At 55.9% G+C, this 15,542-nt stretch overlaps 5 protein-coding genes across 5 annotated transcripts; 2 read left to right on the top strand and 3 right to left on the bottom strand.

The window, feature by feature from the left end:
- Positions 1-270: 270 nt before the first annotated feature.
- JCM15063_005941 (uncharacterized protein) lies at positions 271-2,162 on the top strand (the record flags this gene model as incomplete). Its single annotated transcript, XM_076676697.1, has 7 exons — positions 271-588; positions 662-735; positions 798-1,281; positions 1,360-1,480; positions 1,557-1,713; positions 1,785-1,951; positions 2,026-2,162. The coding sequence occupies 7 exons, from the start codon at positions 271-273 to the stop codon at positions 2,160-2,162; spliced, it is 1,458 nt and encodes a 485-aa protein (XP_076536156.1).
- Positions 2,163-2,350: 188 nt separating this feature from the next.
- On the top strand, positions 2,351-4,008 carry JCM15063_005940 (alpha-ketoacid dehydrogenase kinase family protein; the record flags this gene model as incomplete). The annotated part of the gene is made up of 5 exons (XM_076676696.1): positions 2,351-2,632; positions 2,707-2,905; positions 2,971-3,549; positions 3,618-3,819; positions 3,900-4,008. The coding sequence occupies 5 exons, from the start codon at positions 2,351-2,353 to the stop codon at positions 4,006-4,008; spliced, it is 1,371 nt and encodes a 456-aa protein (XP_076536155.1).
- An 87-nt stretch (positions 4,009-4,095) lies between these two features.
- On the bottom strand, positions 4,096-7,680 carry TEL2 (Tel2p; the record flags this gene model as incomplete). Its single annotated transcript, XM_076676695.1, has 5 exons — positions 4,096-5,092; positions 5,160-5,289; positions 5,350-6,153; positions 6,230-6,819; positions 6,881-7,680. The coding sequence occupies 5 exons, from the start codon at positions 7,678-7,680 to the stop codon at positions 4,096-4,098; spliced, it is 3,321 nt and encodes a 1,106-aa protein (XP_076536154.1).
- A 1,616-nt stretch (positions 7,681-9,296) lies between these two features.
- On the bottom strand, positions 9,297-11,886 carry JCM15063_005938 (glycosyltransferase family 8 protein; the record flags this gene model as incomplete). Its single annotated transcript, XM_076676694.1, has 3 exons — positions 9,297-11,070; positions 11,142-11,487; positions 11,634-11,886. The coding sequence occupies 3 exons, from the start codon at positions 11,884-11,886 to the stop codon at positions 9,297-9,299; spliced, it is 2,373 nt and encodes a 790-aa protein (XP_076536153.1).
- Positions 11,887-12,546: 660 nt separating this feature from the next.
- Positions 12,547-14,952, bottom strand: FUM1 (fumarase FUM1; the record flags this gene model as incomplete). The annotated part of the gene is made up of 9 exons (XM_076676693.1): positions 12,547-12,686; positions 12,769-12,891; positions 12,976-13,039; positions 13,110-13,752; positions 13,820-13,923; positions 13,992-14,081; positions 14,154-14,310; positions 14,473-14,552; positions 14,800-14,952. 9 exons carry the CDS (start codon positions 14,950-14,952, stop codon positions 12,547-12,549), a joined length of 1,554 nt encoding a protein of 517 aa, XP_076536152.1.
- Positions 14,953-15,542: the final 590 nt, after the last annotated feature.

Raw genomic sequence — 15,542 nt, 5'->3', positions numbered from 1 at the left:
GCAAATTTGCCACTCTCTCTTTGGACACTATCAACTCGCCATCTTTGCAATTGTTCACTCGACTTCCGCAAACGCACTCAGGCCACACAATTGCCGCTATCATGATCATCCTCCGAAGCGGAATTCGCGGTCACTGCGCATGGAGGCACGGTCCGCTTCCACCACCGCGGACTCGTTTCGGATGTTGCACGCGCGGCCTCCGCTACGACTTCTCTTTCGCAGCTCCCTACTCTTTCTCTCGACAGCCAGTACACTTGCAGATGCTTTTGGATGAGTCGGGATGGAGTCGAGAAGCACTCTTTGCGTCGACATCGCAAGCGATCCGATTCGACCTCGCCTTCTTCTACATCCTCCTCTGAATCTGAATCGGATCCAAGTCGCTCAAACCGCTCACGTCGTTCCAATAATGCCCACCACTCGAGTGATCGGTCTCTGCGTAGACATCGCAAACGTTCCGATTCTACCTCGTCTGATTCGACTTCAAGCCGATCAAGCAGTTCGCCTTCCTCTCATCACTCGCGAAGCTCTTCTGAACGGGATCACAGTGAAGATTCTGATGTGGAAAAGGGTAGAGGAGACCGGGACGAGGTGAGCTTGATACAATCCACTTACGATCGATCAAACCTCGAAATTTGATCGGAGTTTTGGAATGGGCGAATAGGCCGCTACTTGCTTTGAGTCGGGTAAAGTGTGGCTTGCAGTATTCTTCCTGGTCGTCACGGCTGCCATATTGCTGTATGTGATTTGGTCCGCTCCAAATCGAAAGAGCACAGGTTCGTCCGTCATCGGTCATAAAGGTGGTACGCCACGAACCTCGAACCCCGAACCCGAGTCGATCCGGACGATGAAGCTGATGGACCGATTGATGATGTTTCGTCAGGGTCGACAACTCCTTCTAGCGGAACAACATCAGGATCCAGTGCCTCTAGCGGAATAAATTCAGGATCCAGCACCACTTCGAATAGAGGACCTTCCGACTTTGTCGCATCTCTCGCTTCTTCGCTCTCGATGACTCCAGCCAGTGTCACAACTCTACCCGCCCCGACTGCTACTCTCGCGAACCTTGATCCCGCGGCCGAATTCATCAGTTCCAAATGGCCAGTCAGCAAATTCTCATCTTCAGAATTCGTCAGTTTCGTCAAAGATCCATTCGAGCAATCGGGACAGAACGTCCTCAGCGTCGAATACCCCGAAGGAAGCTACAGTGCGTCGAAGGGAGGTGCCAGCATGAGGTTGAACGTCTTTGGAACGGGCAAGATGCGAGCCCTGTTAAGCTACGAAGTCTGTACCGTTCATTCCACGAGCTCATTTACAGCGGGGCGCATCGTTCTGACCGAACGGAGAAAGGGGGTCATACAGGTCGGCTTCGAGTCAAACTTTGATTTCGTGCAAGGTGGAAAACTGGCAGGGTTGTTTGGAGGTGACGCAGGTTCGGGTTGTACAGGTGGAAAAGGAAGCGAGGCATGTTTCTCTGCGCGGTGTAAGCCTACCCCTTGAGCTTTCTTTCTTATATGTCTCGAGCCGTTGACTGATCGCGACTATGCTTCGTTTCGCAGTCATGTGGCGCGCAGAGGGAAAGGGAGAAGTATACGGCTACGTACCAACATACGAAGGTCAGTGTACCAAAGATACAAACGCGAACAACTCGGTCATTTGCCACGATAATTTCGGGCAAAGCTTTGACCGGGGCTCGTTCACCTTTGAAACTGGCAAGCAAGCCTACCTTCGCGGTTTATCAAACAATACAATGGCGGGCTAATCCTACTGGCGGGACTGTGTCACAGATGGAACCGGATCACCGAGATAGCTATTCTAAACTCGGATCCGAGCCAAGTCACGGAAGCGGATGGACAACTTGCCGTCTACTTTGGCGACTCTAAAGCGTTCGAGCGCACCGACATCGTCTTTCGGACGAACTCGAGCGTCTTCTTTTCGAGTGTGCTCTTCCAGAGTGAGTGTTTACCTGGAGCATCATAGCCAGTGTTCGGAGAATTGACGTGTTTCATTGCCCGACCATGCGTCAAGCGTTCTTTGGAGGCTCGACCGAGGAGTATGCTTCGCCAGTCTTGACCCATACATACTACCGGAATTGGCTGTTCTACGAGGGAGACGAAGCTAGCGCGGCCGCAGGGAAAAAGGTCCATGCGAGTATCTCGAATTAGAAAAAATTGCTTTTCCCTTGCCTACAAAGGACAATTTCGTTTAGCAAAGAGTCAGACGTAAAGCCCTTGACTGTCCTGTATGCGGCTTGAGACGGACTGACTGAAGTACTAAACCTGTCAGGGGTTGATTTCAACGGCCTGCGCACCCGATCGTGCTCTTCTGCACACCTCGTCGAGCGCTGGCAGTCATGTTTAGCTGCTCACGACGTCTGCTACGTCCTCCATCGGTATCTGCGGCCATCTGGCGCCCGGACGTGCTACAACGTTCGCTCAACACGGCGTCATCGTCTACATCTCCGCCTGCCAATTCCTCGCCTCAATCGCTACTGGCGTACTACAGCCAATGGCCGACCAAAACTGTGCAGCTGCAGGACCTCAAGATGCATGGCGCGCCTCCGCTCGATGAGCCCACTTTGCTTGAAAGCGCCGAACGCACCCGGAAAGAACTTCTGGCTGGACTCGCTCGACGGGTTAGTCCGCTCGTCTGTGACATAGTCGAGAGCGCGACAACAGAGGTAGCTGAGCAACCAGGGGGCATGAGCAGGTCACACAACACCTCTCGCTTCCTTTCCTCCCCGCAACAAATCCATCACTCTCCAAGGTGCACAACCTGTACAGCACAGCATTCTTCGATCTAGCGAACGTGCCCGAGATCAAATCGCTCGCAGAGAATGACAAGCTGTGCAAGGTCATGGCAAATATGGTCTCGGCCCATACCGACAATATTCCGCTGCTCGCTCGAGGTCAGTCTGTCACGCTGTTTCTTGCTGATAATCGAGCCTCCGTCACTCAAACGAAGCTCGGGCAGGCTTCAAGGAGTCGCGCAAGTATCTTCCGGACGCGGTCATCACCGACTTCCTCGACCGTGCGATCCGCAACCGTATCTCCCTCCGCCTCATGGCTGAACAGCACTTGTCGCTCTCCGCCGCTTCGCTCCCTGCCTTGAGACCTTCGAACACGTCGTCTCCGACGACCAAAGCTGTCTCGACCCCGTCAGCCGCCGCACCAACTCGGATAGGCGTGCTCGATCTCGCCTTGTCGCCCTACGAGCTCGTCTCGACCTGCGCAGAATACGCGACTCTCTTGTGCGACTCGACGTATGGCGTCTCTCCTCCGTATCGGATCGAGGGAGCCGACCCTTCGCTCAAGGTCGGGTTCATCGGAACCCATCTCGAGTACATCCTGACCGAGTTGCTCAAGAACGCGTTCCGAGCGACAGTCGAGAACAATGCTCCGAAGAAGGAAGAGGTCGAGGACGGAGTCTTCCGATTTGAAGATACTCCGCATGCGCACCTCTTGAAGGAGGACTTTCCGCCGATCGTCGTCACGATCGGGACCGTACCAGGAGCGCTGACGATTAGGGTTCGCGATCAAGGTGGAGGAGTTCGTGAGTGACTCTCTCCTCTCTCCTCGTGCCTTCTCTGATACTTACGAGCTTTGTGCACGAACCGACAGCTCCGGAGAATGTTCAATCCGTCTTTTCCTACGCATTCACCTCGGTGCCTCTCCTGCCTGACCCCGATTCGGACCCGGATTCACCTTCGGTCTATGGAGGCACGACAGGAGCAGGATACATGGGTGGAGTCGGTGGAGGACCTCAAGGCGGCGAATCGGCACTGCAGACCAACGTTGGGACGCTCGCTGGGCTCGGATTCGGGTCAGTCTCGAAGATCCTTTCACTGACGAGCAACTTTCTCTCCCGGACTGATCACATTCTGCTGTTCGGATGACGGGTAGACTACCGCTCAGTCGCATCTATGCCGAATACTTTTCAGGATCGCTCGATCTCGTGAGCATGTACGGATGGGGCACGGACGTGTACTGTGTCGTCAGGACAACAGAGTAGCGTGTTTCCCTCAATCAGGCTCTTCCAGTCATTTACCAAGTTTGTTCTTCCGAATGTCGTACAACACTGTGCTGAAATTACAGAGGGCTACTCCCATCCAACTCGTCCTCTCCATCTCCCGAGAATCTCCTCGAGTCTCAACAAGATACCTGCAGCGGCTCTTCCTGACCTTCCGATCGCAGCGCCACCACTCTTGGTCTCTTCCTGCTCAAACACTTCTTCGGCCCAACTTTGTGTCTCGGACAAGAGTTCAAACGAAGACTGAGTCAACGTGTGTCCCGCATCGATCGAGTACGATGTCGACAAGATCAACAGGATGAGTTCCATCTCTCCCGCGAGGACGAGGTCGAGATCGGCCAATCCTGGTTCATCTGCCAAACTTGCGCGATTCGAGTGGTCCGAATCGACTGGAGGTCGTAGCGAGACGACCAACGCGAGCGCTTCGGGCGCCAGGACCGCGAGGAACGTTGGAGCATGTCGAGCCGCGTGCAGAAGGATCGAAACGGTTGCGAGGTACTTTGAGAGCAAGAGAGGCTGTAGGATCGGAGTCGATGATGCTCCTCCACCGTACGGACCTTTCGCCGTGTTCGAATCCGAACTGTACAGAGTCAAGGTCGCCGTGTCGCGCAGGTACAGCCAGAACCGGTTCAACAGAGGCAGGATAAAGGTTTCGGCACAGATCGAGGTGTAGGTTAGAGTTGAATTTTCGTTGGTTTGATTCCGCGAGAGCGCAGCCGACTTGGTGTTGAACTTGCGAACCGAGAGAAGCTTCTCCTTAGCGGCTCCAGGTAGAGACGTTTCGGCGTCTTCGCGTGCATCGGTCAGCGCGAGGTTGGTCAGGTCAGCCGCGAGAAGTTGTAGTTGGTTTGTAGGCTGCTGTGATGCGAGAAGGCGGCGATGCAACGCTGGAGGGAGCTGTTTTGATGGAAAGAGGGCTTCTGGCGAGGACGCAGGCTTGGGCGCCAGATTGATGGAAGGGATCGGCAAGTTTGCAATTTCCCGTGCAGCAAGAGCTAGGGAAGTGAGGAATGTGTCGAGTTGCGAGATCGAGTAGGATGGCATGAAATACTGTTCAATCACGCAGCTGCGATGACAAACAGATGCTGAGTCTCAACTTCAAAGAAGCGGCTCAAGATCAAGCTCATGCTTACGGCGCGACCTGGATTGGACAGCTGCTGATCAGTGCGACGAGTAGATTCTGTCTGAGCTGTTCAAATTGATCGAGCTCGTAGTTGTCCTGGAGCGACATGAGGGCGATCGCGAGATTGACCGCATTCTCCTCTGGAACATTCGGATCGTCAACTAAAGGCTTTTCGATCAGGACATTGCGAAACAACTCACTCAGCTCGTTACCCCAGCCCGCTTTCCTCCTGATCAGCGCTTCACCTTGTTTGAGGCCCATCTCGACTCGTTCTGCTTCCTGATCGGCTTCCTCCTTGTTTTGTCCGCTCGAGAGACCATCTGGATCTTTACCCCTCAGGTACTCGGTCAACTCGAAAATGTACACGGGAGGTCTCAGTTGTCCTCTTCTCCGGGATTGCGAGGGATGTGTCGAGGTAGCCGAGTATGCCGATCGGTACAGCGATGGATCAGAAGATGACAATGCCTCAATCGTCGCTTCGGAAGCCGCAGGCGGGAGAGGGTAAGCTGGAAGCGCCGCATCGTCGTCCTCGTCGTCCGCATTGATGATCGAGATCAGGGGTCGTTTTGGCAGCGGTTGAACTGGTTCCTCGATCGAAGTCGCTTGGACCGGTTTGCTGTTGTGTCTCGTCCGAGGTTTCGACCAGAGAATCTCGGCAACTCGATCTACGTAGACTTGTTTGAGCAATTCCTTCCAACCCTCGCCGCTCGAACCGCTCTCGACTTGGGACACCAACTCTCGAAGATCCCGGATCTTGATTTTCGCTTCGTCTTGTCCGTCCCATATGGTTCCAAAATCGAGAGGCTGAACGCCTGTTTGAGGGTCGATGGAACGGTTCGAAACAAACTCGGCAACGAGCATGCCGAGGAGGCGGGAGAGAGGTGAGATAGTCGACAAGGACGACGAGACGGCATTGAGGAACAAGGGAGACTTTGAGAGCGCAATGATCGATTTATGCATCCGCGGGAGGGACACGACCAGCACCAAGACGAGAGCAGTAAGGTCTGCAAGGCGGCCGAGGAGGATTGTAAGCCATCACTCCTCGTTTTTAGCGGCGGAGGGGAACCAGAGATCACGCACATAGCCGTCTCGCTTCGAACCCGCTTCTGAGCTCTTCCGAGGAACCCCAAAGCTCGACGACTTTGTCAAGCAAGGCTACCGTCGCATCTTCTCGACCTTCGAGCCAGAACAATACCACCCGGGGGATTACCTGTGCATCCCACGTGCAATTCTTGTCTAGAAGTACGTCTGTCGCAACTCTGCAATCGCTTGAAGCGGGATCGAGTGGGCCGAACAGACTAGACAGAACAAAGGCTGCGGATTTGGCAGCCACTTCAGCATCGGCCTTGCTCAGGTCAAGCGTAAGCTTGCTGAGTGTGCTCCGAAGCAGTTTCGAGGTGTCTCGATCTGGCATGGCGGAGATTGTGCCCTGCAACAGGTTGATATGTTTTTGTCGATGGAGGAGATCTCGAGCTGGGGTCGGAAAGACTGCGGGTGGTAAAATGCGGGATATCATGACCGGGAGTCCTGACGCGAGGAATGAAGGCGACGAGACGAGGGGTTGCAGCGGGATGGCCAGGGCGGAAGGATAGACGAAATCGGTCGGATCAGGCGATGACAGGGCCCAACACAGCGACAAGTACGATCTCGTCAACGTGGCCATGAACGATCTGCACGGTAGAATGCTTAGCTGCGCGACGAGCTGCTCCAATGAAAACCAAATTGGCTTACTCAAGCTCCAAGCCGCTCGGAATGTCCTGTCCAGCTCGGAAGCCTTTCCTTTGCGCGACGAGGCCGAAAGCATTGGCTATCCGTGCTGGGACACTGACGAGGTCTTTCACCAGTCGCTCCCACAGGGCAAGGCGTGCGGGATCGATGCGGATGTCGTCGTCATCGTCGTCGTCAGAGACATCCGAGTTTTGGGCGTCACCGATCTGGACTGCAGCTGACGAGCGAGGAGACGCGAAAGTTGGCATGTAGAGTTCGGCGAGACTGAAAGTCTCATGAAGTTGAAGCAAAAGTTTCGCAATAATGTCGAGCGAGCGAGGTTGAAGCGTCGAGACGGATTGTGTGGACAAGAGCGATGTCAGGACGCCATAAGACGATCGGAAGACGATGCCCGCGACTTCCGAAGAGGACGAAGATGCTGACGGAGGAATGAACCATCTCGTGAAGACGAGGGATGATTCGGTTCCAAGTTCCGTCTCGAGGGCCTGTTCCCAGTCTGGCCACACTTTCTCGATCAAGACCTTCTGCACGAGTCCGAACTGGCGTTTGAGAAATTTTTTGGGGTCGAATTCGGACGCTTGAGAATTGCGGTAGTTGGAGAGAGGTAACTGCGAGGCTTCAGGGAGGAGCCCGAGAGCCGCAAGAGGAGGGACAACGAGTTCGAGGAGCTGTGAAGTCGATGCGAGCGGCTCGGAGAGACAACTCGAGAGGGTTGAACCCGTACTTGCGAGTGATTCCTGCCGAGAAATTGCATAAGCGAGTGGGCGGAATTTCGAAGGAACGAGCACATCGTAGCTCACCATCGTCTCGGTTTCCGAATCGGTCGCCTAGGTAGCGACTGTTGTCATCATCAAGTGGCACGGAACGAGTCAGTCTCCTGTCGCTGCTCAACCCAGACAAGCGGAGTTAAGGATCTCCGGTTGGGTTCTGCTCCAGCCACGCCGCCGACCAGCTGAATAGCCTCATTGCCTTGAACTCGGGGCACCAGCATTGTGATGCATGCGAAGGTCCCGGTTGAGAGGATCGTGAATGACTTTAGGACGAGCGACTCACCAAGTCGTCCGCTCGGTCCGGTCGGACCTGTACCCTGCTTGTATCCCGATATTTGCAACCTTGTGCTATTGTAGTCCCTGGCTGGACGTTGTCGATTTGATGGCAAAGAAATCCTTCAACATGACGGTTGATTGATCCGGCCTGCGGGTGGTATTCTTCATCTACTTTCGCGTTTCGCGTCTCGCATCCGACACCAAAGGACGCGCTATTGGATCTGCAGTGAACATAAAGTTTGCTTCTATGCTCTCGACGCTTCTCGGAAAGGTCATGTCTGCAGCAGAGCGCTCAATCGACGTCGCGACTAATCATGGCAGATACGACATACCTCACAGCCTTCGGACATGTCTAGGCTCCCCAATCGCCCGAGGAGATCACACAAAGCTCGCTACGGGGACAGCACAACGCGGTATAATTGCCACGACGCCGAATCGCTTCGCACCAAGTCACCAACCCGGACTTCGCTAATAGTCTCCCCGCTCAGCCTACGCTCTCCGGACACGCCTAGTGCCGCGCGTGCCGACTCGCACGAGACGGTCGTCACTGGCGCAATATCGACAATTCGATTCCGCGTTCGGATGCGCATAACCTGATATTCTTTCCAGGCAGTAGTAGCATCGTTTCTGGTTCCGGGTCGACGACATCGTCACCTTGCGCGCGCAGCATGAGGCTTCAACTTTTTCACACATATTGGTGAACGTATGCCATTCGTTGTAAGCGATATCCGCAGGGAAGAAGTTAAGAGACACGACCGAATCTTTGCACGGACTCGGTTTCGTTGCAGAAAGTTCGAGGCAAAAAACATATTCGTCCGGATGACACCTTTCATCCTTTCGCAACGGAGAGGGGATGATAACCAAGAGGCATACTCGTGGAGGCAGAGAGAGAGACCGAAAAAGTGTCATGCAGCAAAGAAGAGAAGAAATGGATGAGATCTCATCCAGACTACGACGGGGAGACAAAAAGGATAGCAAAGATCTGACAGAAGAACAAAATTAAAAATCGGGTGGCAGGAACAGATGGCGGTGAGGAAAGTACGAAAAAGAAGAGGCAGGGAAGAAAAGCCCGCAACAGAAAATACAGCACACAGAGAGGTGTTCGGATCGATCTAGGAACAGTAAGCAAGAAGTAGGTACTTTTCTGGTGATACCGAGCAGAGCGAGGCCTCATGTCAAGAGGCATTCCGATGTGGTTGGGTTTTGTGTAATCTAGAAAAGGAGTCGTGTGTAGTTTTGGTCGAGCAAGATTGCTCAGAGGTCTAGGAGGGGATAAGAGACTAGGTGCGATGGGGTGCTGATGCGAAGAACGAGGGGAGGACCAGAGGGCATGTCGAGGTAGAGCGAGAGCATCACGAGCGCGATTGTGGCGGTCAGTGCCTCCAAGCTCCGGCGGTTCCAGCTCCTCCAGACCCATTGGTCGCGGTTCGAGAAGAGTGTTGACCAGCAGGTGCTCCAGAAGCGGCAGCGGCATTTGATTCGGCCTCCATCGACTCGACAAATCGTTGCAACGCGGCGAGTCCCTGTTGCTTGACAACTCCGGTGTCGGTTTCTGGGCTGAACACGCGAGTCGCTCGCACGACCGGAGGCGCGTCACCGTGCCCAGATCCAGATGAGACGAGTCTCGCTGCAGTCGAATTGCGGATCGCTTGCGCCGCGAGTCGAGGAGATGTAACTCCTGCCAGACGAGGCGAGAGCTGTCCGGCGGAACTTGTCGTGGGCATCTGAGGACGGACCGGGAGAGAGAGGTTGAGCCCGCCCGTTTTCTGTCCCGGTTGCGAGATCGGTAGTACATGGGGTACAGGCGGAGGCGCTACGTGCGAGGTTTGATTCGATGACGGTGCTCGAGTCTGGCGTGGTGAGGTCGGCACGAATCGCGAGTCTTTCGTCGCAAGTGGGTTGCCGCGGGTCTTTGATGGCGAGAGAGGCGGCAGATTGTTGCGCTCGGCAGACGATGACGAGTCGAACCCACGATTGCGCGTGTTGGTCGGACTAACTCCGCCCGACTCGGCGCGGCGGAACTTGATCGCAATCCGGTCTCGCTCGTCCGAATCCGTTTCGTGATCTTCGTCTTCGCCTTGATCGGTTGTGGACAGATCTGCGTCCTCATCGTCCTCGTCATCGCCGTCGCGGCTGCTTGCGTCTCCTTTGATTGGGTACGACGAAGTCGAAGAAGGCGCGCCAGATTTGGACCGCCCTCCACCACTGACCGTCGTATTGGACGAAGTGGCCGAAGTCCCAGCACTGCCACTCGACGTCGAAGCGCTGCGACTCTTGCGACCGCCTGCTTTAGGTGTCGTAGACCCGGTCGAGGCGCCCGAAGCCGATCGCTTGGTATGTCCACCCTGGGTGTGCTTCATGAGGTTGTCGGCATACTTGGAGATGCCTGGAATCGAATCCCACGCGTTCGTGAAGGACGATGAGCGGAACGACATCGGTGGTTGCGCGAGTTGAGGCGTCTCGATCGCCGGTGGCGGGCTATTGCCAAACTTGCGCCCGGTCGGTGCGGGCTCTTGACTTGGCGTTTTGGGCTCCTCCCAAGGGAACACTGGCTTGACCGCGGTCGGATCGGGTTTCGCTTGCATGACGGCTTTGTACCATTCGTGGGTCTCTTTCGGAGGTTGAGGGTATTGCTCAGGAGGTTGAAACCGAGCTGGTCGCTTTGACGCGGATGGGTCGTCCCACACGTTGTTGAAACCGGCTGGAAGCGGATTTCGCATCTGGTACAGCCCGTCGCGCGGGGGCGAAGACCGCGAAGGGTCCCAGGCGATGGTCGGGGGCGAGGATCGACCGGCAGCGACGGCAGGAGAGATCGGGACAGGCTGTGGTTTCGAAGGAGGGGGAGAAGGAGGTCGGACCGATACGGCGGGCACGGACGGCGCCGACGCCGAGTGAGACGGCAGCGAGGTGAAGGTAGACTTGAACGAGGCAGGAGGTGGCATCACTCGGGCCGCAACATCGTACGTCAGGACCGAGCCAAAGTGCCGTTCAAACACATCGAACCATTGACCGACGAGGTCGTAGTAGTCTTTCGAAGCCGCTTCGGGATCGTATGTGCCGCGGGTTCCTCGCTTCCATGGCTTGTCCTTGCCGATGAAGTGCAATACGCTGACATCCTGCCCATGGCGTTTGTATGCAGGTGCATAGCTGTTTCAAATTTCCGAGTACAACGAGCTGTGAGCTGTCTGGCTTATTATCGGAACCTGTGACCGACTCACGTATAGTACGACGACGGCGTCACGTTGTAGGTGAAGCTGAGCCGGTTCCAATTCGGGAAGTAGTCGTTCAACAGTCCTTGATCGCCTCCATCCCAGGTTCCTCTCGACTTCATCATGTCTATCAGGCCATCGAACGTAGCGCGACTCGGCTCGAACACCATGACTCCCGAATTGAACGCATCGGGCCAGCCTTGATCGGGTGCGGCCGAGAACGGTGCCGACAGCTCAAACAAGTGCGAGAGCGGACGCAGGACGAGGGTATCGGCGTCGAGGAAGATGATCCGGTCGTACTGGCTCAGCCGGAACGCGTGCAATTTCGTGAGCGACGCAGCGAGGTCTCTCCGACCTGTGTTGATTCGCGTGGGGCCAAAGCGAGAGACGGGAGAGCGGCGGAGGGTTTATCAAACGCGGGGGGAGGAAGGTTGGGTCAAGAAGGCTGTCAGTCGTGGCACTGCGCAACCCCGAACGAGCGAGCGACCGAGAGACGCTTACCGAGGAGATCGAGGTTGCCCCAACTCTCGGTCATGATCTGTTCGACTCCGACGACCGAGTCGAACACCTTCTCGAGCGCTTTGAGCGACGAGTGTCCCACCGTGGCCGGACTGACCAGACACACCACGTCGAACTTGCGCTCGTGGTGCGGCACGTACGGTTCGACATCGAGCACGCTGTTGACCGTCGTGAGTGCACCGGCCAAGTACGAGTCGGACGTTAGAAGAGTGCAGTAGGCGAATCGAGGTGGCATGGTTGGCTCTGGCCGGATAAGCGCTCTCGATCGCCGGTTGAGGGTTGCTGGTGCAGGTGCGATCCGATCGGGTTGAGACCTCTAGCACAGGCGAGCCGCTTGGTCAAGTATCGCGTACAAGCAAACAGAAGAGGTCGCGCGACGCCTGTCGTGGGGTGGAGCGGAAAATTACAGTGGGGTCAATATTGAATTTGGGCGCCTGTATTTTTTTTCCTCTTCGGCGGCCGGAACTCGTTCGCGTGTCGGCGGTTCCTGCTCAGCTGGCGATCGGCTTCTTTTGCGTTCCTTTTTTTCTGTTACTTGGTACTATTTGCGACTCGTTTTCGCTGCTCCTTGCAGCAGCTTCAAAGGTGTTCTGACTGTACAAGATGACCTCGCGGTCGATCTTCCCCCGCTCTGTCTGGGGTATCCGGGTCCCGCATCGATCTCTCCACAAACCCACCTCACCCGACTCACCCGGACGTGCCGAGACGGCCAGCGAGACCACTCCGGAATGAATAAAGTTGATAGAGATCTGATCCTCAAATGCGCGGCTGCCGCGGATGGAGAAGATGACTGATTGAAAGGGTTTATTTTCTTGGGTTTTCAACTACAGTGCATGCGGACATCCGTTTGCGCATTTAATCTATCGGTCGTTTTCGGCCGGTCTCTTTTTTCCTTTTACTCCTCATCGGGGTAGAGCATCTTCTCGGGTCGGACGAGCTTGTCGAACGTCTCCGAGTCGAGCAGGCCGAGCGAGAGCGTCGCCTCCTTGAGCGTCGTGCCCTCCTTGTGAGCCTTTTTGGCGCACTTGGCCACGTCTGATCACGCATGCGAGAAGCGATCAGCTTGGACTCGAGCGAGAACAAACGCCCCTAAAGGGTGCGAGGAAAGGAAGCGCACTGTCGTAACCAAGGGTCGAGTTGAGGATAGTGGCGAGCATGAGAGATTCGTTGAGCAGCTTGTCGATGCGGTCCTCGTTGGCAGTGATGCCGACGACGCAGTTCTTGGTGAACGAGCGAGCACCTGCATTTCCAAGTCGAGTGCATCGTCAGTTGTCATTCTGCAGGAATGATTTGAGCATAGTTTGAGCTCAGAAAGAGGCCTCACCATCAGCGAGAAGGCGAATCGATTGAAGCAAGTTCTTGATCATGACAGGCTTGAACACGTTGAGCTGTACGAGGGGTGCGAGAGACTCGGATGAGACGAGCTATTTTTCAGCTACAGGCAGAGAAGGGACTTACCTCGAATTGACCCTGGGCGCCAGCGACCGAGATGGCCATGTTGTTACCAATGACCTGAGCGGCAACCATCGTGAGGGCCTCGCACTGCGTCGGGTTGACCTTGCCCGGCATGATCGACGATCCGGGCTCGTTCTCGGGGAGGGACAGCTCGCCGAGACCACAGCGGGGTCCGGAGCCGAGGTATCGGATGTCATTCGCGATCTTGTTGAACGAGACAGCAATCACGTTCAAGGCGCCCGACGCTTCGACGATGGCATCGTGCGCGGCGAGGGCTTCGAACTTGTTCGGGGCCGTCTCAAAGCCGAGTCCGGTGATCTTGGCAATCTCGGCAGCGACCTTGACATCGAAGCCCTTGCGGGTGTTGAGTCCAGTGCCGACGGCAGTTCCACCTTGCGCGAGCTTCGAGAGGCGGGGGAGGACGTCCTTGACGCGCTCGATGCCATTCTCGACTTGTTGAACGTACCCCGAGAACTCTTGGCCGAGAGTGAGGGGAGTCGCGTCTTGCAAGTGGGTGCGACCAATCTTGATGATGTGCTCGAACGACTTTTGCTTCTCGAGGAGAGCAGCGTGGAGCTCTTTGAGGGCGGGGATGAGCGAGTTGGAGATCTCGACAACGGCAGAGACGTGCATGGCAGTAGGGAAGCTACGTGCAGCAAGTCATTTCTGTCAGGTCAATCGCAGCTGACAAAACAGGAGCCACAGGTACTCACGTGTCGTTGGACGATTGCGACATGTTGACGTGGTCGTTCGGGTGGACCGGCTTCTTCGAGCCAAGCTCACCACCGAGGATCTCGATGGCACGGTTCGAGATGACCTGGTCAAGCGCGAGAAGGACGGGTCAGGGTCGTCCCGGTCGGGAGATGAACCGGCACAGAGACATACCTCGTTGACATTCATGTTAGTTTGGGTGCCGGATCCGGTTTGGAAGACGACGAGCGGGAAGTGCTCTTGACCAATCTTGCCCTCGATGACCTGTGAGAAGAGTTGAGCATTCAGTATTTAGTGCCTGCGGCTTTTCACGTGCTGGAACGAAACGGAGCTCACCTCGTCGGCAGCCTTCTGGATCGCCTCTCCGACCGTCTTGTCGAGTCCGTAAGTCATGTTGACAGTCGCGGCCGCGCGCTTGAGGACGGCGAACGCTTTGATGAGAGGAGGGGGCATGCGCTCCGAAGGTCCTCCAATGTCGAAGTTCTGGACCGAGCTGTTGAAGGTGCAAGCAGGAAGCGGTCAATTTCTCTCCCTCATCTACATCCCAAACTCGTCGCGCATGCGAAGAGAGACGAGCGGTCCGTCTCCCCGCATTTACCCGCGTTGACGAGTCAATCGCAAGGAGCTCTCTTCTGTCCAGAACATGTGCGCTTACCGTTGAGTTTGGCATCCATAGTACTTGTCGGCAGGGACTTCGAGGTCTCCGAACGTGTCCTTCTCGATACGGAACTTTTGCTGTCCCGGTTGAACGGTCGGTTGCAGCGACATGGTCAGGCGGGTAGAGCGAGTCGGATCAGAGATGTCAAGATCGAAGATGAGAGTGCGAGAATGTGTCAGCGACTGGAGAACGCGCGGACTGGGATGATGTGGGAATGTGCGGAAAGGGAGAGAGCGAGTTGTAACCGAGACGCGGCTATCGGCGCTCCTGCATCTCGGCACTCGGACCCCCTTCCCGCCGAGCCCAACAGCGCAGACGACTTACGAGGATGGCCGAGTAGGAAGTAAAGGTGCGGTTTGCGTAGACCCTCGAAGGTCGGGTAATCGCCTGCATCAAGTCGGTTGATCGATCTCGCGACAGGATCAGCTCTGTCCGACCTCGACGCGCACTCGAGCTGACTGCAGGAGATCGAGACATACAGCAGCAGATCGAGACAACATGACCGATACCGAATCAAGGGAGAGAGCGAGAGGCGACAAGATGGGGAGAAGAGAGGTGTTCCCGAATATCCGGTGCAGCAGGCCACCGGGAGATTTCGCGGGAATCATTTGTGCCGCGGCTTTGTCCTTTTCTCCCTCACGGTCGCCGAAGTCTTCCGCTTGGCAACAGGCGGTACCGTCTCCCTCGTAGCTGCAGAGCTACTGCCACAGCTACGCACCTCGAGACCGCCGAGAATATGCCCATGATGCTTGACCCATTCAGTTGACTGTGCACGTGCGTTTTCCCGGCACGTCGTCTTAGCGCGGGCCTTGGCGGCACGTAAAGGGGTTCATAAGCCAGTCAATCCGTTTTGTGCTGAATTATCGAGTCAAGATCGCCCTCTCCAAAAGGTCGAGTGTGCGCCAACCTGAACGACAGGTCAGTGCACAGACTGCTTGCACCCGGCCGAGCTAGCTCAAGTCTGCAAGGCTCGCTGCCAGCTTTCTCGCCTCGACAGGATGCAGATAAAGATCCTGAACGATCCCCATGGCAGCGGCTTCGTCAAGGTCGAGGGAGAATATTGGAGA

The sequence above is a fragment of the Sporobolomyces koalae genome, assembly GCF_050403365.1.
Source record: "Sporobolomyces koalae JCM15063 DNA, S_koalae_JCM15063T_v1_ctg5, whole genome shotgun sequence".
In the NCBI taxonomy this organism is placed as follows: Eukaryota; Fungi; Basidiomycota; class Microbotryomycetes; order Sporidiobolales; family Sporidiobolaceae; genus Sporobolomyces; species Sporobolomyces koalae.
This window is presented reverse-complemented; position numbering and strand designations above follow the sequence as displayed.